The 25,418-nt window shown below is 40.4% G+C and overlaps 1 protein-coding gene across 1 annotated transcript in view; it reads right to left on the reverse strand.

Moving 5' to 3' along the window:
* Positions 1-25,418, reverse strand: part of LOC134538835 (myotubularin-related protein 13) — a 127,948-nt gene that overhangs the window by 14,528 nt on the left and 88,002 nt on the right. Inside the window, exons 23-31 of the mRNA XM_063380364.1 lie at positions 23,439-23,658; positions 21,525-21,670; positions 18,764-18,899; positions 17,119-17,304; positions 16,053-16,269; positions 14,359-14,486; positions 10,163-10,344; positions 3,004-3,151; positions 113-322 (exon numbers count right to left, since the gene is read on the reverse strand). Coding sequence (XP_063236434.1) covers positions 113-322; positions 3,004-3,151; positions 10,163-10,344; positions 14,359-14,486; positions 16,053-16,269; positions 17,119-17,304; positions 18,764-18,899; positions 21,525-21,670; positions 23,439-23,658 — 1,573 coding nt within the window. The remainder of the gene's footprint in view (positions 1-112; positions 323-3,003; positions 3,152-10,162; positions 10,345-14,358; positions 14,487-16,052; positions 16,270-17,118; positions 17,305-18,763; positions 18,900-21,524; positions 21,671-23,438; positions 23,659-25,418) is intronic.

Genomic DNA, 25,418 nt, shown 5'->3' on the forward strand with positions numbered 1-25,418 from the left:
GTAACAAATACTGGTACACATGGCAATGGTTTCAAAACTGCTAATTATTTTCTTGTTTTCAGCTTGTGTTAAAAATTGCAGATTGTCGTACTGTCCTAACTTTAAGGATCACCTTGACGGGCCCCCACAGCACGTTGGCGCAGTAGTCGCAGTACGAGGGCGTGGTGTAGTTGTAGCGCTCGAAGCGGTGCGGGTGGGAGTAGACGTGGGCGGCCTCCGCCGCCCCCACCATCTTGCCGCGCATCAGGATCTCGAGGGTGGAGCGCTTGTGCAGCAGCCGGCCGTGGTGACGCACCAGCTGCGTGCTGAACGAGGCGTGCCGCTGCGAACACAGCACAGGTGCGCCGTGCGTGATCTCTCTCTCGTGAGGCTGCTAGTACTGCCACCGTAACCTCACCACACGCACACACGCACGCACGCACGCACGCAAGCACGCACGCACACACACACACACACACACGTCCACACATTGATCATGCCCAAACCAAGGTGAAACGCAACAACCTCACAGGAGGCGTGCCGTGCGTTTTCTCTCGTGAGGCTGCTAGTACTGCCACCGTCCCCCGTCCCCCCCCCCCCACACACACACAAACACACACAAACACACACACACACACACGTGTTCACAGGTCCACACAATGATCGTGCTCAAAACCAAGGTGAAACTCAACAACCTCCGCCTCAGCCAAGGGAGAAACCCACATCCACAATATTCCCCAGAATATACCGCATTCACCCGCGGCAGGATCGCCCCTTTTAATTTTGGACAAAAAAAATAATACATTTTCCACCGTAAGGGTCGCCCTAGAATAAGGGTGGCAACCATCCCTTTGCCGCGGAGAGAGAGGAGGCGGCGACTGCCGAGATATATTTTGATGGAATAAACTTTACTTACACGAGGAGTTATGTTTATTAAAAACCAACATAGGTTAGTTATTTTTACATACGTTCAACCCCATAGCGCAACATTTTTTTTTTTTAAACCAAAGTGAGAATTTCACATAAGAATTGCACTACATTTTTTTAAAACTAAAAATTGGTATAAAGTATGCTACCCATACGTGGTTAAATGAGGTATGTACTAACATTATCAATTGAATTAAACATCCATCTAATGATGGTTTTAAAGCTTCTGGTTTTTACTTATTTCAATTAAAGTGCGAAAACAGATTAAGTGCTTCAGTCCAGTAATTGTAGTTCCAATGACTTTCCCCACACAGCCTCAAATTGATAGGATGCAAAACTGCAACTGATCCCAGGTCTAAGCATGCTGAATATTAAAAACTTTGAATTATTTCACTGCTGCATATTTTGTGTGTGTGTGTGTGTGTGTGCGTGTAACCAGTGCTTAGACCATTCCCCCATGAAAATGACATGTAAGTGAGAATGGCCATCAAAGACTTCACTGAATCTGTAATAACAAAGGATGCAACAATGGCGGGTGAACATAAGCTTCAAAAAACAGCGAGGTGAATCCCTGTTGTAGACCGAGCTTTCACTCTACATGAACAGGTAGGTAGGGATGTGCGAATCCTTGATTTTCAGTTCGAATCCGATTCGAATCCCTGGCAATATTTGAGATTTGAATCCGATTCCGAATACTAAGCACAGAATAATTAAAAATAACTGATTAGGTAATTTAAAAATAATGTGTGTTATCTTTTTTCTAACTGTAACTACTGGCAATTATTTATTACACTGAGATTGAAATGTTTATAATTATGTATGTAAACTTAATTAATAATAAACACTTTTAAAATATGAAAGCCAAAACACATTCAATTCTCCAACTCAATCGTAATAAACTGCACGCCACAGGGAAATCTCAAGTTTTATAAACGTTTCAGCAAACGAAACCATTTTTTCTCCAATAAATAGCCAAGACTTTTTTTTTCTTGTAGGTATGTAATTGTTTTTTAGTTTATAGTTTGCTATACGACGAAATTCGTAATCATAGTTTAAGCTCTCGAAATCTCGAAATTCTTTTAATGTCACCGTGTTAATTATTTAATTTACATATCTTTCTTTGCTACATCATATTATAAATACTTCCGTAATAGTAGCTGTTTACCATTGAACGGTACCGCTCCCATCTTCTAAAGTTGAATCCATCATTCCACCGGAGGACCACGCAAGTAATTGCGACTGATATATGTCTACGGAATTGTCCATACACACGTCACCGCACCAGTCCTACATCCCACAACACGTATTGTGTGCACGGCACACCCATTGCTCCCGGTAATCTTCAACCAACCACCAAAGTTACTCCAAAGTTCCCCACATAACGAACTCTCTAAAAACACGAACCGAACAGACAAAAAATGGCGCCTGGTAACGGTATTCTTCCACAGTCAGTGTGACCAACAAATCAATGTTAAATTAACTCCTAACATCATTTATAGACTAGTTTATACGAAACAGTAGCCTAATTTTATTTTTTCAATGCTAGTATTTTTGAGCCCGTATTAATTTAATTTATAACTTTTGTGAACATTCGTAATACTGTTCGGATCCACGTACGTACGACGATACCGGGTTTGGGTAATTGTGGATTCGAACTAGAACCTTGAAAATATCGGGTACTCGCGCATCCCTACGGACAGGACACACCGTGACGAACGAAGGCAGGATGTAGGGCTGTGGCCGGAAAGGTGAAGGAACCCAGGCGCCAGGGGCGCAACAACTAAATTTCCAAAAGGGGGATCAAATATACATTTTTATAAAGAAACATTGATCCCCCCCTATTGTAGCGGGGGGTCCGGGGGTCCTCCCCCGGGAAAATTTGTATTTCAAGGTGGAAAACGGTGCTATTTAAGCAGTTTTATCATCTAAAAAATTGATTACACAGCACTTTATTTGCCTCCGTTTGCCCCCACTTCAAGGTTTCAGAGGGGGGGGGGAAAATACCCTTGCCCCCCCCCCCCCCCCTGTTGTTGCGCCCCTGCCGGGCGCGGCGCGGCGGGAGGGGGAGAGAGAGAGAGAAGGGGAGGGGTCACTCACGGTGAGGGAGTCCGTGGAGGGCAGCTCCAGCTTGTCCCACAGGACGCGCCACTTCTGGGGCAGGTGGCCCAGCTCCGTCTCCAGGTGGCGGATGTCGTCCAGCAGGCGGGAGAAGGCGTCGGGCACGCACCGCGCCGGGTCGTCGTACCTGCGCGCAAACACACGCACTTTAACACCTCACACCTGCTCGCACGCGCTTCGCTTGCCGGCCGCACAGTGCGTCTGCAAGCACCTAGACAGACCAATCTCAAAACATTTTCAGGACGCTCAAATGAAACTCATTTTTAAATTTTTGCGCATCGAGGTGATTTTTTTTTTTAACATAGAATAAGCTAAATTTAATGTTAACAACAAAATACACGCATCTAATATTCAAAGGAGCATGTTAATTACATTTGAGAAGGTTAAAAAAAAACCATTTGCAAGGATAATTTCTGCATGATTTAAATGGACTAATTATTAATTTAAATGGTTTGGCATGTTTTTATACCCTGCATTTTAATCTAACATACTTTCCAAGCAATATGTTTTGTTTTTTTTATGAAAAATTTAACTCCAACGAAATGCTTTACTCGCATAACAATCACAACCCTACCTTTAAAATCTTGATTTTAGCATAATGGAAAATATTTTTATTTAATTTTTAAATTAGGTGTAGGAACACAGAAGACGTATTAACCTGCTACTTTGTATATCTATCTAGTGTGTGTGGGTGGTTGGATATAATTTTTTTTTTGTTTACCCATAAGGGAAAAAAGACCTATGCTGTCAAAAAAAAAATTATCACCAGCAGAACTGACTTCTCAAAGAAAGACGAGGTAAGGAAACAGGTTTAGGGGGGAAAGGGGTGTTTCCACGATCCGGACAGTTTCAACGTATCTACCTGAAAAAACAAGTGTCATAAAACGTCGTACCACGCTCCTTTGTAATCTCGGAGCCGTCAGCCCCTTCCTTCCTACACACGTGTGCGGAGAAGGGCCGCCCACTGCCGCATCACCTGTTGCCAGGGCTCCGAGTCTGTGTCCCTTGCTGCTACGGGCAACCGGTCAGGCGACCAGCAAAGATATCGAGCCCTTCGACCGGCCGCTAACCAGATGACTACCCCCTCTCCCACCAGGCCAACCAACTGCGCACGGCACTAATGTCGGCTGGAGTTCCTGGAAGCGGCCGGCGATTCTGGTTACTCATCTCTTATTTGCGTCACTCCCAGGCTTTCGGGACGGGTATAGAAGGCCGGCTCTAGACCGGTGTCCTGAAGGCACCACTGGCAGCCGAGCTCTGCTCACCGCGCTAACTTCTCTTTTTCCAGCCAGACACCCTGTGCGGCCGCTCGTAGTTGAGACCCGAGTGTACGACACGCACCCATAAGGAAGCAGAGTAGAGGGAGAATCCGCACTGTGAGATTAGAAGCGTAGCAGTATCGAGACAATGAGTCCAGGACCTGCCTGCCTACAGGACGTAGAGCAGGGCTGCCACCACTTTGAAAACAATATCCTTGATTGAAATGTGAAATATCCTGTAATATCCTTGTTTTCAATATAAAATATCCTGTAAACTCCTGTACATTAACAAAATACAAAAAAATGCAATTTTTATGAAAATTATTCGATCATAATGTACGTAACTATACTTCAATCAAAACATCACAATTTCATAATGTACGTAACTATACTTCAATCAAAACATCACAATTTTTAACACTTTATACAAGTATTTACACACACACACGTAGCCTGCACTTCACCACTGGCAGTATTTGGATATGTATCACTTTTTCAGATGTTTTGCTCTTCTCCTCATTTCTTCTGTTGGCTGGAAATCTGCCATATTCTTCCTAGAAGAGATATGCAACAAAGCATTTAGCATAGGCGATTCAAGACATGACCTGTGCGCTGTCTTGATAAGGTTAAGCTTACTGAATATCCTTTCCACCCCTGCATTGCTGTGTGGAAGAATAAGCATTGCCTTTGCAAGTTTACAGAGCAGTGGAAAACATGTTTTCCCATTAATTTCATACTGTGACACTTTATGCCAATACTTGTCAGGCTCATGTGTCTTAGCAGTACTCAATTCTGCTGGTGGATCCCACAGTGAATATGCAACAAATTCAGAATTCAGTTCATCATATTCATTGCTTGCGATGACATTCGGAAATGCTTTGGCCAAGTTTTCCACCTTTACCCAATCTCCAGACTGCTGTTTAGCTGGATCAAAAATGTCTATGTTCTTCAAAACATCATTCTTGAGTGGGAGAAGACGATGCAACTCTTTTGTACCCATCTCATAAAACTTACGAACACAATTGAAAAATTCTGTCTCTTCCTGTGAGTTTATTTGGTTATTTTCCAAATGTGTTCGTGTGGCATGACCAATGAATATTCCTGCATTTGGAAGTTGTTTTGCCTTCCAAAGTCAACAGCTGTTATATCAGGCGCTTGTTGAATTGCACTGAACTGAACAAAACTAGCGGTGAACTGGCGTAACAAGACACTCATTTCTGAGTATAATTTGTGCACATAAGGGCGTTCCTGTTGAAATAGAAGGTTAAATTTCAAGAAACGTGGTAGAGTTGCACTTAAAAAAAGAAAATACAGCTTTGCTGACTGTGAGTGCAAAATTTTTTTTATGCGCTGTACTGACTCCATATTACACTCTCTTGGTTCAATTTTCGAATCAAAATATTCTTGAAGTGCTGACCACTGTTCAAGAAGGCGATCAACACATTGCAGCATCGCAAGCCACCTGGTAAAACATGGGCGTAATATTTTATGTTCTGGTACATCAAGCAACTGCTGAATGTTTTTAAACTCATCTTGCCTTTTGCCAGATACTTTGAAATGTGTGTATACATCTCGGGTTAGCTGTTCACAAATGTCTGGCAATTCACTGCAAGCATGTGATGCAGCCAAGTGGGCTACGTGGCAAGTACAATGAAGGAACCACACATTTTCTTGCTTGCCTCGAATGCGTGACAATACAGAATTAAATTCTCCTACCATTGACTTGGCTCCATCCGACGACATGCTAATACAATTCTGCCAGGGAATGTTATCTTCTTCGAAGGAATTTTTGACAACTGTGCCGTTTCATGTTTCGGCACTCGTAAAATAGTAAAAATATTTTTGTTTTCTGTACCTAATAATTATTTTATATTGAGTCTTATAATGTTTACTTGTGTTTAATTACATTTTAAACCTAATTTAGTTTTTTTTTAAATTTAATTTTATTAATGATATTTACTTTAAATTTTTTTATTATATTCCATTAAGCACACAATTCTATTTTTCGTTTGGCTTCAGTCAAAACCTTCCATTTGTTCGCCGGATGTTCTGTGCTAGCCTAAGAGTTTTTAGTAACGCCCGCCTGTCCGCCGTGTCCCGGCGTGCTGTCCACGTGATTGTCAGCAGTTGCTTGCAGTTTCTCCTCGCTTCTTCACGTGATTTCATATAAAAAATCTGTACTCTATACCATTTTTTTTCCTAGAGCATTTTTTTTAGTACCGTCCACGCAACCTTGTGGCAGTTCGGTAAGCTTCCGATGCTCCATTGTTTTAGAATTACTTACACGTTTCGTCCGTTGTTCTCGGCATTCGTCAAGATGGCTCCGGTCAGTGATGGTGGTTGATTAATGTACCTTTTCGCACCATAGTTTTTTTTTGGTAGACATCTCACGTAGAAGTGGTGTTTTTATTTGGTTTTAAAAGATGACGTAAAGTCAGTGTAAATTTCTTCAGCCTCCGATTTCGGTAAGTCACGAGAAAGCATGAGAGAGAGTGAGAGTATTTTTTGTTGTTGCCTTTTTTTTATTTAATTTTTGTTTCTCGGCAACCTTATGTTGCAGGAGGTTAACGTTTTGGATCCTCTTCAAGTTCTTTATGTTTGGGTTATTCTTTAACCTACCTTCAAACATTTTGTATTGAATCTACGTCCTGTCGGCCCGGGAAGCACGGTTCTGCGCCGGCTGCTGTACAAGTTTTCGTCTTGAACATGTCACGGATATTTTTCATCTTCAGCTAAGTCCGTTCTTTTTTTTAATGAAATTTTATTATTGCTTGTCGTCCAAACGTTTCGTCACCTAACGCTTACAAAAGAAAAAGACTTTCGTCGCCTAATGTTGAGCAAAAGATTTTAATTACCTAATGTTTCCAAAAAAGGACTTTAATTACTTAAATGAAGTATTTTGTAATATGTTTTGTTTTGTTCCTGAAGAAGTTTTTAATCTACATGTAAAGTTATAGACTCAATTAGTAAAATCCTAATTATGGATATAACATGATATTTACATTTATTATAAAAACTAAATAACTAATATAAAGTAATTTTTAACATTATTAGCCTGTAATTTGGGTGCACCCTAGGTTTACTATTGATAACAAACATTCCATTTTAATGATAATTGTATGATTTTTGTTTACCTCTTCAGATGAGTCATTGTTTTTTTTGTTTAGCTTTAAATGTATTTTCTAGCTAAATATATCACCACTAATAGATGAAGATACGTATGTTGTTGTCATTTACTAAACTAAGTTCCCCTGGACTTACGTAATTATAATTGATGAGGTGTATTCTGTTGTGAAGCTGGTTTACCCTGACACGTTTCCAGTCAAGCATTTTACTTGCATAAACAAATAATTTTATAATATAAATATTTATTTAATTATAATTTGGTAGCAGTAATAAGTCAAGTCAAAATCATATAATAATAATAATAAACAACCAGTTGTCACACAACATTAAACAGGTTTTCACCTGTTGCTTTTCCCCTAAGTGCAACTACTTTGTAGAGGTGAGTTTCAACTTCTGTTGTGAAAATTCTAGCCATTACCACAACTTGTCTGGTGACAGAAACATCTGTAGACTCATCAATTAGCAGGGTAAATGGAGAATTTTTCATGTCGGTAATAATAATCTCCTCTGAACATGAGCCAAGGGCTTGAGTAATAATTTGACTTGTTTTTGTACGGTTACAACTGAAGTTCTTTGCTATTTCACTGTCTGGGAACATTTGGGCCGCTAATTTAGAAAAGCTGTCACTTAGCTTAACTGGCAAATTATTTTCACATATAAAATTCGCCCAGCGCAGTTCAGCATCGACGACTCCATGATTTTGTTTTGTTACAAAATTTAACATTGAGCTGCTACTACTACTACTGCCACAAGCGAAACTTCTTTTGTGGTAATCCCTTTTTTCATGCCGCCGCAAATCCTTTAGCCCTCCTTTGGCGTTGTCAAGCTCGGAATTACAAAATTTGCACACCGCGTGATATTCATCTTTTCCTTTTTTTAGCCATGGAAGTTCCGATTCCAACTCACGTTTATATTTCTGCCTATACACAGACCGTTCATGAGATGTCTTAAATTTCTTCTCCATTGTTAAAAGTACCGTTGCTAGCTATGGAAGAATATCAAAAACATTTCAAATAAATAGCTATTGAACGCAACGAACGTCACAATTTCGTATTCCAATACTGTTTGTTTTTGTCAACAAAATACACCGCCGCTAATAACTCATCTTAGAGCCAGAAAACGCTTATTGTCGCTTTGGACTTCCAAAAATCTATCGATTTTCGTAAACGTCTACTGAGTAAAATGAGCACACGAATCGATATAACCATGTCGGAAAGAAAAATATCACTGTTGGCTAACCTGAAATAAAATATTCAGTTGACATGGCGGCATGATATTTACCGTTTGCGGTTCGGAGGTTAATGTGATTTAATCACGTAAATTCCAAAATTTTTTGAGGAGCGTATAAAAAAAAGTCTGAAATATCCGTGGAATTTAGTGCTTTGTCCGCGAATCTGTTTTAACCTCTAAATATCCGCAAAAACGGATAAAATCCGTGAAAACGGCAGCCTTGACGTAGAGTAGAGGGAGTGGGCAGTTTCTAGGCCAGAGTGTAAGGGAAAGGCTCTCATCCCCCCCTTCCCGGCCGGTGTGCCATTTCCAATAATCCATCATAATGGCAAATACGAGTGTATACTTTCCGCATCAGGGAACCTAGGCAGACCTTCAGCCCAGCTTGCACCATCTCCAGCCGAGGACTAGTCGCCCAGAAGCCGCCATCAAGGAACGAAGCCTGTAAGTAACCACCTCGATTCAAACCGGTCTAGGCTATAACCCATCTCAGTAAAAGGGGATTAACCTGACAAGGCCCCTTGGGTCTATACTAAGGCTTGAGACCATACTGCAGCCAAGAGGAGAAATATTGTAACGGCCCCAAGCAATCCTCTGTGTTCTTTCCAGCGCCCCTCAGGCTCAGACGCATCCAGGCCCTCTCTACCAGTGAGAACCAATCCTCCACCCAGGGACAGCAATCCTCTCGTACGACCGACTATAACCGTTGACCACCATCTTCCCATCTTCGTGGCATCCCCACTGGTGATATCTTCCTGAGCTCATCAAGCCATTTCCCCCTACCCCACTAAGGAATCTTGCTTTAAGGCAAGCCGAAGCCGAGCCATCACAGACCTGCAGGCAGACATTGTACAGTACAGTAGTTGAGCATAAGACGCATCTACAGTAGTTAGGAAAAAAGGTTTTACACGACAGTATGTTAGGAAGTCCGTATTTCTTACGTTTGTAAATATTGGGGCCATGGAAAGAAAGGGACTAGGGATCCACAGTTCAGTTACAAGATTATTTTTATAATACTTCATTTACCCTGATAGGACAAAAATTAATTGTCAAGTTATGCAACACGGACATTTTACGATTGTTACAGTTATGGGCACAGTACCATTTACAGGGTTTAATTGTGGGTTTTGAAAAGTTTTACAATGAATTAGAGGGAAATGGCCCAAAAAAAAAAATATTTTCCGCTGGGCCATTGGTTTTTCTCGACGGCCTTGCAAGATCTGTTCAAGTTTCCTCTGCCAACACTGCAGTTATTAGTTATGTCTCAAACCAACAAGGTTTAAATCAGTCTACTCTGCATTAGTTTTCTCTCAACTTGAATCACTGAATGAACTAGGAAATAGAAACCCTCCAAATGAATAACCCTGAAAAGAATCCCATTTTTTTTTGTTGCAAAACATATGAAAAAATGTATCTATTCCAAAATGTTTCCCGAGTTTCGGGATTCCGCACAGCCGTAATCGTCCCACACGTGAAGCCGGACCGATCGCAGGTCGGAGCAGGGGCGGGGAAGGGGGACGTACCCCCGGATGACGACGCGGCGGGCGGACTTGCTGGCGACGCCGTCGGCGGCCTCCGCCTCCTCCTCCTGCTGGGTGTCCAGCTGTATGACCTCAAGGTCGTAGCCAGGGCCGTGGGCCAGCTCCTCGTGCAGGTAGTACTGCCACACCTCCAGGCACGGCAGGTGCGACTGGGGCCGGAGAACCTGCGCGCAACACACTCGCTCGCCGCCGTGCCGTGCCATGCCTCCCTCCCTCCATGCCTCCCTCCATGCCTCCCTCCCTCCATGCCTCCCTCCCACCCTCCCTCCCTCACTCACTCACTCACTCACTCACTCACACACTCACACACTCACTCACACACTCACACACACACTCACTCACTCCCTCACTCCCTCACTCACTCCCTCACTCACTCACTCACTCACTCACTCACTCACTCACTCACTCCCTCACTCACTCCCTCACTCCCTCACTCCCTCACTCCCTCACTCCCTCACTCACTCCCTCACTCACTCCCTCACTCACTCCCTCACTCACTCCCTCACTCACTCCCTCACTCACTCCCTCACTCACTCCCTCACTCACTCCCTCACTCACTCACTCCCTCACTCACTCACTCCCTCACTCACTCCCTACCTGCCGTGCCACGCCTGCCTTGCCTCCCTCACTCCCTCCCACACTCCCTCACTCAACCATCGACAAGCGGGAGGGGGAGACCAAACAAATAACATACTCCAGCCTGCACGTCACCTATCAAGTCTTTTCAAAGTATTCCTATTGCTACCGTCATTTTTTCAACTTCATTACTCTCGAAAATAAGGTTGGTACACCTAGGGACAGGAAAAAATTTGCGGGTTCGACGACCCGCAGGATGAACTACACAGTTCTACGTACACTCGGTCAAATGCCAACCCCACTCATTGGCTGCTTGTCTCGCGAGATGTCCCAGCGTAGCAGCCTGTGATTCGATGAAGCTTTGGTCGGGCGTTTCTCATCGGCCCAGAGTCATCCAGGTGAGTTGTGAGCCAATGGCAGAGGCGGCACTTAGGTGCAACTACAGTAGAACCCCTGTCATACACTTTTCAACGGAGGGCACAAAAATGGTGTATGATGCGGGAAAGTGTATGAAAAGGGAATGACAATAATAAAATTTTTTTCCAATCTAGCATACCAGCACAATGTCAGATTAAACATAAATACATATGTGTAAGTAATTGCATTATATTAATGAAAGATATGAATTCATCATTATATATACATATAATAAAACCACCAGAAATGTAAAATACAGTCCATAATCAAGTAAAGCTGACATGAGAAACAGTGGCCTTGCATAATGTTATGAAGTCCTTTCTTGGAAGGGAGGAAAAGTCACCAAGCCTAAATTAGAAATTAGAAAAAAAACGCTATTGTAAAAAAAATCACAAATTTTTGCTTGTTTGTTTCATTTTACAAACAACTTTATGCAACAGAACAATTTTCAAAAAAATTTTAACTTGAGAAACGTAAAATACAATACAATCCGATCGTAAGAAAACAATAACAAACGGGTATATTCAGTTCAAAGATTAATGAATGCACAAAATATGAGATCCATGCCTTGGTAAAGCGCGTGCACCATTTTCATAATCATTGCTAGTTTGCACCACTAGTCTCGCTTGGTGCTGGCCATAGATGCTACTAGCGAAGTGCACAGTCTTCCTGATACTATCCATATCTATGGTGCGATAAAGTTATTTTCTTACGTTTGCAAAGGTAAACAATGAACGTTTTTCAAAATAAAAGTATTAAAACGTAGTTTATCGGGAGGAACATAACAAAAAAAAATTGTGAATTTTAGAACTTTTCCGTTTCGTAAAAACGTATGAAACGGGAAATTAATAATTTTATAAGTGTATGTTACGGGAAAGTAAACCATTGTAAATATAGTACTTTCGGCGGGACCAAAATTAATCGGCGTATGACACGGGAAAATGTATGAAACGGGAACGTATCATCGAGGTTCTACTGTATTTGTATTTTAGCCTATCGCGAAATGAACTCGCGAAATTTTTTCCGGACTCTAGGTACAACTACAAAGAGTTGTTAATGACTTGTATCTTTGCATATCTCCTGCCCCATACTAATAATTACCACACTTTAGCTAAGAATGTGTTAGGTTGCTTACATGATTTTCTTATTTAGGGTTCATAATTACTTTATAATTTTATATTATACTATAATTTCTATATACTTTATTTTTTATTTTATATCACATATCTATATGTAATATTATATAGTATCAATGAATGTTTCTAAATTGACATAATTATTACTTATCTCTAATTATATGCTTTAGCAATTACAGTAGAATCTCGTTATAAAGTACATCAATAAAGCCTCAACTTTTATACTTAGTAATGAAAGTACTTTATTCTGAAAGTTACCTTTAAAAAGTAGTATTTTTGAAGTTTTAAAAATAAAGTAGTAGGGGATCAAATGTTACATTAGCTTGGAAGCAAATACTTGTAAAACAACAAGAATATTAAAAAAATTACTGAACTTAATACATTAGCCTAAATTCTAGGCCTACATATACAAAATGACAAATGGGTTAAACTATTTTGCAGATATGTACATTTATTGGGATAGAATTCCCTCGTCATCTCCTAGGCGAAGTCTCTTGCGACCAGCAGATAAAGATGACTGTTCATACAGTTTAATAATTTTTTCACGATCTTTTATTATTGTTGACAGTGCAGTGGGAACCAAACCCAACAACCGTGCCACATCTGCATTTTTCCTGCCTTTGTCAACTTCTTTTAAAATTTCCTCATTTTCCTTCAAAGTAAACTGCTTGCGTTTCATTTTTTTTTTTTTGGCTATTCATCCTGATTAAAATATTCAATCAACAATATGGTTTTCCTCGTGCCACGTCAAAACGTAAACAAACCTCTCATCCATAGATAACCATAGCTCCGCACTAGTAGCGTGTGTCGAGAGCATGACTGTGCCAGGCAACATTCCGACCTTCGTGGCAAAACAAAGCATGTCGGCCATGTTGTGACACCAAACAGTTCAAAAATTAAACTGCATAAATTAACATTATTGGATTATCTATTTTGTATATAATTTAAAATATAATTTTTATTTAACGTTTGTATCTGCGGTAATTGAAACTTTTAAACGTGCTCTATAAATAACCAAAAGATGGCGCAGCTAAAAAACAATTGTCTTGAAGAGGGGGAGACAGCAACCAATTGTTTAGATCATCTCGTGCACTAAGTGTGTGATCCATGGAGGAGGACGAATGGCGCGTTATACTGTACTATGATTCTATGAATCGTTGATACAATGTTTGCTTACGTTTTATACTTGTTAACGAATCTTGAAAGTGATAACAATTAATCGTAATGTACATTTATATTAAAGAACCCCTGCGCAAAATCAGTAACTATCATGTAAAATTTTCCTCGTAACTGGAAAAGAATGGTCGTTGTATTGAAAGGTAGGATACGTTTTTAACGTTAAAGTGAAATATCTTTACATTGTTTACATTGCTGTTTTGAGCAGGAATTTAAAATCATACGTTGAACTGAAATATACGTTATTCTGAACTACGTTGTAACTGAATTTCACTGTACATCATGTTGCAAGTCCTTTATGTCCTTGTCTGAGTTTTTTTAATGTTTTTTTCATTTCTGTGAAAGTTTGTTATTATTTTTTGTATTTGTTTGTATTTGTATGCTGTCCATCACTTTGGTCCTCAGCTGTTGGTAGACATCTCAACAACTTTAAATAAATAAAAAATAATTTTACAATCATGTTCATGTTTTATTCTTGAAATTCTATATTAATAGTATATATTGTAGTGTTATTTAAAAGCGTGAAAACTACATTTCCACCAATATATATATATTTTTTTTGAAATCTTGTTGTAGAACTTTCATGTAGGACAATGGTAAGTGCAGAGCAAAAAAAAATTCCATATTCACTAACGAAAAATACAAACAGTTAGAAATATAACCTTTCAGGTTAATCAGTATTTGATTGCTAATATCTTCAACTCTCCTAGTAACAGTTTGTTTTGACAGAGATACAGAATTAAACTCTTTTGCCACCTTACCTTCAATAAGTGATTCTGCCATTCTTACTGCACAGTTTTTTTGGTGAATTCATTCACACAGCTAACGTTTGAAGCGCTCGCAGTCACGGAGCACAACTCATCTGCAACTCACCGGGTGCTCCAGGTCCGACGTGTACATGAAGTTGAAGAACAGCGGGGAGCGGGCGTTCTGCTTGTCGATGTAGTCGAACACAGACTGGCCCAGATTCATGCCCGAGTTGCTGCCCGCCAGCCGGCCGCCTGGACCACAACGTCGTCGCGAAACTTCAAACTTAGCACTCACGTAGGCAAAGTGTTATTGTTAGATTCTTTTCCCATTCGCATCGCTTGCAAGGGAAGCTTTCTTTTCACAGACGAGAGAGCCAAAACCCGAAGTTCCCCCAAGTTCGTGCTTTTTTTTTTCCGTATCATTAATGTAGCTATCCTAACCAAATCAACCGTCCACAATGTTTTAAATTATTTATAATGTAGCTAACCTAACCTAATTGACCATTAGCATCCTTTTATCAACACCGCCATATTTATGAACAATGAACAAAAAAAAAAAAAACCGAAGATGCACGATCGGGCGTTTGGCTCTCTCGCATGAGAAAAGAAGGCTTCCCCGCTTGCAATCATGACCACAACTGAGTGGAAAAAATTCCAGTAAAAAAAATGCACATTAAACCAACCATTTTAATAAGGACGTGAAATAAATCCACAATTTAACAATTTAAAAAAACTACACAGCATGGCAGTGCAACATTGCTGTTATTGATTTGCTAACTTTCCATCACGAGCCAGACCAAGGTGTTCAGTGTACAAATTGCTCAACTCTCACCAAAGCGATCCGAGTTCGGCCTTAAACGAGGTTAAACCTTAAATTTTCTGCACGTGGAAAACAAGGCAAACACACAGTTCAGGACCAATTTCTGGATGTTTTAGTAAAATTTTCTAACAATTTTTTTTTTTTAGATAACATGGTCGTTTTTATGTAACTATAATAACAAAAAACAAAAATATTTTTCTGAAAGCTGAAATTTATTCAGAGAAAATTTTCACATGATTTAGTGGACAGTCTCTAACAATTTATATTCAATGTGCGACTATGAAATGAGTGAAGAAATTAACAACAAAATACAAGTTAGCTAAGGGCTGCTGGAAAGGAAATTTAAAGGTTCGTGTCTTCCAGGACTGTTACTGTTTATTTCAGGACTTTTGCCGTGACTTCCTTGACCCACGGACACCTCGCAGTTCCTCGCAAGTCCAAAGCAACCACAATGATGTATAATTAGGGACCGGAAAAATTCGCGGGTTCAGTGACCTGTAGGATGAACTCCATAGTTCTACGTACACTCGGTCAAATGCCACCCACTCTTTGGCTGCTGTCTTGTGAGACGTTCCAGCGTAGCAGCCTGTGATTCAATAAAGCTTCGGTCGGGTGTTTTTCTCACTGGCCCAGAGTCATCCAAGTAGAGTTGCGAGCCAATGGCAGAGGCGGCACTGAGGGTATAACGATTTATATTTTTAGCCCGCCGCGGAATGAACTCGCGAATTTTTCCGGTCTCTATGCATACTTTAGTGATTTATTCTGAAATCTGGTCCGTAAAACTGGTGACACAGATTGTGTTTATAAACTTGTTCTAGTGTATTTTCAAGTTTCTTTATATAAGTGAATTTTAATTTCCCACATGCATGACAAATTATCAATCATTTCATTATAATTTAATAAATTATAAAATTTATAAATTTAATTAAATATTAAAAGCATATTTATTGGTTTTTTTCCGGTCTCTTGTGTACGATACTTAAGCAGCGGCGCCTCACCCGGGTAGATGCCCTCGTCGTCGGAGCCGGTGTCCATGCTCTTGTGGCGGGAGGCGAGCGAGCCGCGCTTGTCCTCCACTGCCGCGATGCCACACTCCACGCGCTCCAGCTCGCAGTCCAGCAGGAACGTGCGGAACCGGCACGACACCGAGTGGTACGCCAGGAACCGCAGGTAGTAGTCGTTGAACTCAAACGCCAGCGGGAACTGCTTCTGGATCTGCCGGCGCCACAACAACGCTGCTGCTGCCCCAACATCTTACAAGAGGTTTACCAATGTTGCTGATCACCGAGTGCACGTATCGGTTCATGAAGATTAAAAACAGTAGTTAAAATTCACGTTTTGGACCACAGCCTAGGTAGAGGTGGAACAGACAGGATGACCAATGACTAAGGTGGGTGAGGTAACTAGAAAGGGTGCCAGCTAGTGTTAGCAAGGTGAGGTAACATATCGAAGGTACGCGGGAATAACGGGATAAGTCAAATATTGGCAAAAATGGTTTTATATGGTATGAAATAAAGGAGAACAAGCTCTACAAAATGGTCCAAATGGGTTAAGTCTAGCACCCTTGTGTGTTATTCTATGGCACTGAATTTTTGGAATGATTAATTACTGATCTTGCATACTTGGAAGAACTTTAAATGCTTAATATCTTAATTAAAGTAATTTTGACATATCTCCTTTTTCCCGCGCACCCGCGATATAAAACAAAGAATATTTAATCATTACATTTTGATCTGTATTCTTCAGCACGGTTCATACATTCTTGTTTTAGGTTACAAATAATCTGTAATTTCCTGATTTATGATGCTCTCGTTAAAACTTTTACTCTGTGCTCTTGGACCCCCGTGGAGGGTAAAAAAAAAAAATAAGAACTTCAATGTTTGTTGGTTTGTTGGAAAGTCAAACATGCTAAATAAGGTGAGCTGTGATACTTTTAATGGTCTTTCCTTTATTTACACTTTCCCTGCTTTTTTCTCCATGGGGTCAAAGTAAAAAAAAGTTTAGAGAGAGCGTCGCGTCCATGCGGACACGCGGGAGGGACGGGAGGGACGGACGGACCCACACCTGGTGCACCACGTCGAGGAACTGCAGGAAGGTGGGCGCGAAGCCGCCGGCCTGGGACGCGGCCGCCAGGTTGCTGCGGTGGCTGAAGCGGTGGCCGAACCCCAGCCACTCCTTCTCCACCAGCACGCGGAAACCCTCGAGCGTGCGGTAGTGCGGGTCCAGGCACAGCTGCGCCACGGACGACACCTGCCGGCACAACCCAACCGTCCGCCGTCAGGCCCGGTGCAAGGTCAATTGGCGCCCTAGGCGAAAAACCTTAATGCGCCCCCACCCCCTTCCACCCCCCCCCCCCCCCCCCCGGGCCGGACAAACCCCAAAAAAAAAATTTTCCTTGCCTCAAAATACATCACGTAAGCCTATGATTTTGTCAACAATCAAATGTAAGCAGGCTTGTGTTTTTTTTATTTTTTTTATTTTTTTACTTATTACAAATTATAAACAGGTCACCATTGACTTTAAATAATTACTTATATCAATATAAACAATCCAAACTGTTTGAAAAATCCATTTTCATCTAGTTTCAATAATCGTTAAACATGTTGTATCAGCTGTTATGTGTCGTGCTGCGCCGCCCCCAGCTACTTGGCGCCCTGGGCGGTTGCCTAGTTCACCTATATGGACGCGCCGGCCACCGTCACTGACCTCGCTGCGTCAAACCCTTCTAATTATCCCCGACTTGCCCCGACCTAATTTCCAAATTTTCTTAAATTCTTTAAAATTAATTCAAGTATTTTTTTGCAATTTTTCCGACAGAATGAAAGAAAAACTCAGCCCCACCCTCCCCACAGCTGACAAGTTCCTTAACTTTTCCACGATTTTTTTCTAAGTAAATTCGTTGAATTTCCCTGGCCAGTTCCAAACTTCCCCGTCTTTTGACCGATTTTCCAGAACGTGAACAACCTGCTGCTTCACTGAGTGATCACAACGCACAAAAACACATACTATGCATAAAACACATGCACACAATCACACAATCTAAGGTGCATACACAAGCATGCACATGTATGCACATACACAAAAAAAAAAAACATGAGCACATGAATTTCCAAACTGACCTATTAAACGCAGGAAGGTACAAATTTTTTATGTTAGAAAAGCTAAAACCTTTTCAGAGATAATTTCCACATGATTTAAGTGGATATCTCCCAACTATTTACATTTGATGTGTGACTATGAGCTAAAGTGAGGCATTTTATAAACAAAATACAAGTTAGCAAAGGCTGCGGAAAATTAAAAACTTTGTGACTTTCACCACTGTTACAGTTTATTTTTCATGGCTTTCAAGACTCATAGCACCCTAGAATTAAAAAAAAAACTATAGGTAGAAAAAAAAATTTACTCTATTTAGATGACGTTTAATCAAGACATCAGATATGTATTCACATAGCCTGTTAAGGGACTGTTATGTTTCAAAATTTCGGACACCCAAAACCCTCTTTTTTTCTATAAGCCCGCCCCCTCCCCTTCCCGAATTCAAAGACGGGTTCTTCCCCACTTTTCCCCGACGTAACGAATGTGTCAGTCTAGTCTCTAATGAGTTCACTGTCGAAGAGATGGGCCGATCAGCAGCGGAGTTGATGTCCTCGCTCGGGGACGCGGCGATGAGGAGAGGGGAGGGGAGGGGAGCGGAGCGGGGGGCACGCACCTGGGCGGTGATGTCGGAGCCGTCCTCCAGGCAGATGGCGACGCTCGAGCCCTGCACATCGAGCAGGTCGACCACGGCGCCGGCCAGCTGCATGATGTTCTGGAGCTGCTGCAGCCACTCGCAGCTCTCGATCAGCCTGCGACAACCACACAGGCACCGCGCTGCTGACCAATCCGCTCTGCCGACGTTGGAGATTTTTCGAATTTAATAATAAAAAAATAAAGTGGAACTATTTTTTTTTCTTTCAAAATTTCACAGGCAATTAATACAAAATATGAAAAATTCAGTCAAATAAAAAAAAAAACGTAGCAAATCACGTTCTTTAACAACGGAATTCCAAATTTGAAAATTTCTTTTTTTTATCTAACTGATTATATCAATTAGAAGAGAGTTATTTTTTAATAATTTTTATTAAACTCACAGATTATTTGTTGTATATAAAAAGGATGTATTTACCATTTGCAGAAAAGAAATCCAAATTTCTCAATGATTCTTCTTAGCTTTATAAGTGGTAAAACTATTTTCATTTAAATTTTTTGCGAATGAGTTTCACTTGCTATATCTATTGGCAATGAATAATCAAAAAATTATGAAAGAAGTGTTAATTTTCGTAAAAGGTTTTTAAAATTTTAAAATCTCAGTGCATTGATTTTGCAAAAACCATTTTTTTTAAGGTTCTACACAGTTTTTGTTGCTGTTTAATTGTTAGCACTAACAAACGGGTTGCATCACATGTCACTAGACTTCTTCGGTAGCAGTATTTAGTAACCAATACTTTGACATCTGGACCGTGACTACCGAAGTTAAAGAATTCACCCACAAATTGGTGGAAGTCTAGCAGCGCCCAGCACCAAATTGTGTCTAGACGGCCATCTTAATTTTTACTGTCCTTTGTTAGACACACAAGCTAGGAGAAAGTTTCATCCGCATCCAACCAAAAACAAGGAAAAAAAAAACACTGTGAAATGTCCAAGCTCCAAGCACAAACAATAAATGAGTAATATATACAAATAGTACATAGTTCTTTTAAGTCATTGACCAACATCGGTACACCCATGGGCGTGTGCAACAAAGGTGACACAGATGCCTTGGCACCACCACGGGGCTGATTTCAATTTTTGTTTTTCTTACGGGCAGAACTACTTGCAAAATTTTTAATCCAAACAAACTAAGGTACTTTTAAGAAGCTGTTTTTCAGCTAAAATAGGAATGTTAAACTCATTTTTAAAATTGGTTTGGATAAAATCCAAGTACAGTTGAGTCCCGATAATCCAGAACCCTTTCATCCGGACATCCGGTTAATACAGACTCGATTTTAAAATAAAAGAGCATATTCTGCAATATTCAATAAATTTTGAATTTTAATCACAAAGATGTTTTGTTTTGTTAGTCATCTGTCAGTCCGTTTGAAGGTTAAAGCTTAGGTCTACATAAACAGCAGTATTAAAACTAAAATCAAACAGTATGATAGATGTATTTATAAATAAAAAAAAAATGATATTTACACTTTTACCTACCCAAAACTTTGCATTACATGCATTTTAGGGCGAATTCAGTTTTAATCCGGACTTTCGGTGATCTGGACGGGGTCCAGATTAGCGGGACACTACTACAAAAATTTGCTTAAATGTTAAGGAAAAGATGGGGGCGGGGTGATCAAGCAGTATGTAAGATGTATTTATTTTAAAAAAAAAAAAAAAAAACAATTTTTATAGTTTTTAACTACCCAAAACTTTGCATTACAGTGAACTCTCGATATCTCGGACTTCGATATCCCGGACATCGGATAACTCGGACATCTGCAAAAGTGGGGTGCGCGTCATACGTGGGTATTTGCTGGCGCGAGGTGCGAGAGACTTGGCAACAGTGCGTGGTGGGCGGATTGGGAGACGTGGCAACGGTGCATGGCGTGCCGAGGTGGCTATTGTTATTAGTCACGAGCCCGTCGCGCCGGCGGTAACAACGGCAGTTATTGATGCAGTTGTGAACTAATGGGTAGTTGGAAAAAATAAATCGACACGTATCAGTATCTTTTTTGTTTATGTTCAGTTAATTCTAAACAATGTAAAACCAGAACATGGTACAGTGATAATTAATGTTTATTTTCCCAGTTATAAATTTACATTATATACGCTCATAAAAACATTTATCGGTACGTATTTTTTATCGGTACATATTTTGTATCATTATCTCCCACGTTTTCCGTCCGCCCCCTCCATTCCGTAAGAGACGTTCAGAATCAGACAGCTGACCTCGCCTCTCTTCTGTCTCTCTTTTTCATCTCCTCCCCTAAACCATTCCGTAAAAAACATGAGTCTCCGCAGCAGGCAAACAATGGATTCATTTTTAAGCATATAGCACAGGCTTATCTTATCACCACGTCCCTTACGTTTTTTGTATTTAAGATGCGCAATGTAATATCACAGTCAATCGTAGCCCTGATATAACTTGCTGTGTTGCCACTTCCCGCCTGCCATGTCTACTAACAGTACAGTCTGTCCCGTTAGTTAAAACATACGGCTGTCTTCTCACTCTTTATTTCCCTTCGGTATCTCAGACAAACGGTAACTCGAACCACCTCTCACCCCTTTTAGTCCGAGATATCGAGAGTTCACTGTACTTGCATTTTAGAGGGAATCCAGTTTTAATCCGGACTTTCGGTGCTCCGGACAGGGTCCGGATAAGCGGGACTCTACTAAAAAAATTTGCTTAAACGTTAAGGAAAGGAGGGGGTGGGGGTGGCACTCCGCAGCGCACTCACTTGAAGAAGCTCTGCTCTGGTTCCGGGTTGAGGGAGCTGGGGATGCAGGCGCGCATCAGCTTCTTGAACGCCGCCTTGGTGTGCCGCATGTCGTAGTACTCCACGGGGATGAAGTCCGTCTTGGGGGCGGACTCCGGCTTCACGCCCTGCAAGCGAGCCAGCACACCGACAATCACCACGACGTGCCCTCGTCATCACGCTAGGATCACCAGGCCTGTGCCAATTCAAGCTTCACAGCTCCGAAAAAATATTTACTTACGATCTTACGATCGTCCCACACAAGAAAATTTTTAAAAATTTACTACTGGAATCTTTGATTTATTTCTTTAAAATTATTTTTGATTATACCATGATGAGCTCAAGTTACAGTTACTCCTGATGATAATAGGATTACTGTACTTAATAAAGGGATTTGTATTGGGTTGATGGATAAATTGTTTTTCGTCATACAACAAAATATAGAAAAATAAGCTAACATAAGCTAATGGGTTCATACCTCATCAATGGATATCAATAATTTTTCTAGTTATACCTATATACAATTTTATGCTTTTAATAAAATTTTCCTGTTAATATTCAAGTCTTAATTTTAAGAAACCTGAGAAACTTCTTAAAATGGATATTACTGTAAAAACTAAAAGTTAAACCATCAACGGAATTATTTAATTGTGCGGTAATGGCACTTGTAATAAAATAATATTTTAATAAACCTTGTTACTACAGAATTCGGCCATAACTATGAAAAAAAAATCTGTGTTGACATGTTAACTGAACAAAAGTTCTACTAAACAAAAATTAGACATCTGATAAATTGGTTAAGGCCCTCATCAATCAGTGAAAACAATGATGAATAAAAAAAACACAATGTAAAATCCTGATTAATCAAACTAGTCTAATCAGTCAGACATTGCCTGTCAGAAAGACCATTCGACAGATACACCCTATATTGCCTGATTAATTAGGGTATCGACCAATTAAGAGTGTTATAAAATGTTTAGTGGGGTATCATCCGATTAATGACAAGCCACCCAATTGGTCATACAAAAATCCTTATTAAAGTAGTAACAAATCAAATTTATTGTCCCTATTAAAAATAAAAAATTAAAAAAATGTTCAAGATATTGCTTAAGGAAAAGAATCGGCAATTTCAATCCCAAAAACATAAGTCTATGAATCAATCCAATACCACTGGAATAGATGGAATTGACAGATTCCAGAATCGTAACTGACGCAACTCTAGAATGCCAGGGCCATAATAGGTGGAGTAATTGGCCATTGCTAGAGCCAAGATTTTATGGTGTATTAAAAAAAAAGCAAATATCATTAAAAATTGAAAAACCTGTAATAACGAGTGCACCCCTTAATGTTTATGAACGTGGCTAAAGACAGGTTTATGTTGCTACATGTGGGTACGCCATCTTCGTGACACATGATTCATCGACTCGTTTCCATTTTCACGAAATTACTCCCATCAAATGCAGTATACCAAGAGCTAAGATGTTTAAATATCAAAAATGTATAGAAAAATAACACCAATAACTAGGGACCGGAAAAATTCGCGGGTTCGACGACCTGCAGGATGAGCTCCATAGTTCTACGTACACTCGGTCAAATGCCACCCCCTCATTGGCTGCTGTCTTGTGAGACGTCCCAACGTAGCAGCCTGTGATTCGATAAAAGCTTTGGTCGGGTGTTTTCTCACTGGCCCAGAGACATCCACGTGAGTTGCGAGCCAATAGCAAAGGCAGCACCGAGGTACAACTATTTGTATTTTTAGCCTGTCGCGAAATGAATTCGCGAATTTTTCCGGTCTCTACTAAAAACACTGTTATTATCTGTACTAAAAACTAAATTAAGATTGAATGTGAAGCCAGAGAACAGAGTGTAGAGTAAGGCGGTAGGAAGTGGTGGAACCTTCATCTGCGCCTTCTCGCCGAGGATGTAGAGCGCGGCGCGCTGGAAGGTCTGCACGCACTCCGTGCCCGAGTCGGAGTCCGCGCTGTGGCGCGGGTTGCCGCGGTGCGGCACGGACAGAGTGGCGAGCGAAGCCTGCGAGCTGTGCCGCCGGTCCTTCAGCGACCCCCAGCGGCCGAAGCTCTTGGTGCCTTTGCCCCCACTCGACCTCGGGAACACGCTGCGACACGGCACATCTGCCCTTGTGAAACATACCCTGTTTCATCGCATGATCATTGCACACAAATATTTTAGGACGTCAAAATTTGGATTAAAAAAAACCTCTCGCGTAAACGTCGCATGATGTTTCGGTCCCGCTATTAGATTCGTGAGCGCTTTGTGTAGGTATTCTCAACGTGTAAAACAACGTATTTTAAAGTAGAAATCTGAAATTTATACAGACATTACCACTTATTTATTTATTCCACAGAAACACAAAGTTGTCTGATGTGTAACTTTTCTTTTAAAAACTTTATCTGTTTGTCTGTGTCACCGCGGTGTACCGCTTATAAAAATGTAGCCAGCGTTAGTTGGCATCATTTACAGCACCATTCATTTAACAATATTTTCCATATAAATCATCTGTTCACTTCTGTTCCGGTACCTAATATGTTCCTGCCAGTACAAAAAACAGCATCAGACTTATATAAACGTTTGATAGTCATTATTTTGTACGATTGTGTGCACAGTTGACTTGCTTAACACTAAAGGGCGAACATAAGTGTGAACTTCATGACATTCTGCACGCGATAATACTTCTAGTTTTATCTCAAATACTTGAACATGCTGCATTATGCTCTCACTTGGAAGCCCTGATTCCACTATGATTCCAACTGCAGGTACTTGCGCATGTACAGTTACCAGCAGACGAATAGGCAGACGTTTGCTTATCTGTAAACAATACTGTTAAATGTTTATTGCCATCGTACAAAACCATGTACAAGGAATTGTAAAATATGACTTTTTAAACTATCATAAAAAATGTTCTTTGATCTGAATTGGTAGTTCAGAATAATTTTATATTCATACTTAAATTTGACTCAAAACTAAAACCCAATTAAATTAAAAACTAAAAACAAAATTAAAACCCAAAAAAAAAAATTAAAACACATGCAAAGCGCCCAATCTTTTCTCACCACAACTAAGGCATGATTCCCCTCTCCACTCTCCGGGCCTCAGTATTACTTGCCATTTTGTCATCTCACAGGTCTAATACATACCGTATTTTCTCGCATAATCGTCGCACATTTTATTCTAAAATAAAGTTTGAAAAGTAGTGGTGCGTTTATTATGAGGAAAAAATTTTTTTATTGTAGGTAAAGTTATTCATGAAAACAAAAAACCCATTCATGGAAAGAACGTTTATTTAAAAAGTGAAGTTTAAAAGAGCTTGCCAAACAAAAACCTTTCTTCAACTTTAAATAGAAAACCAAAAACTGTGACGCGAACGCAAGCCACTTGAATCTGTAAGACGTGAACTAACGCGTAACTGTCATAGTACACGCTTGCCACGAATGAGTGCGGGCCGTCAAATATAGTTAACTCGGCACCTGACAGAGAGCGCGCGTTGATTGCAATCGGTGAGATATCGATATTCGACTACGCGCGCGCTCTCTATACAGACAGCAACGTAACCAAACACGAATTATGCCAACTAGCGCTGGCTACATGTTTATAAACAGTACACACCAGCGACGCAGACGATCAGATAAAGATTTATAACGTTTAAAAACTTCTTTAAAATAAAATTTACACGTCAGACAACTTTGCATTTCCGTTAATTAAATAAGTGGTAACGTCCGAATAAATATTAGATTTCTACTTTAAAATACATCGTTTTATATGGAAAAGATACCTACAAAAGGCGCTCAGCATCTAATAGCAGGACCCAAAATATCATGTGACGTTTACGCAATGTTTTTTTATCCCAACTTTGACGCC

Source organism: Bacillus rossius, chromosome 14 (genome assembly GCF_032445375.1).
Source record: "Bacillus rossius redtenbacheri isolate Brsri chromosome 14, Brsri_v3, whole genome shotgun sequence".
In the NCBI taxonomy this organism is placed as follows: Eukaryota; Metazoa; Arthropoda; class Insecta; order Phasmatodea; family Bacillidae; genus Bacillus; species Bacillus rossius.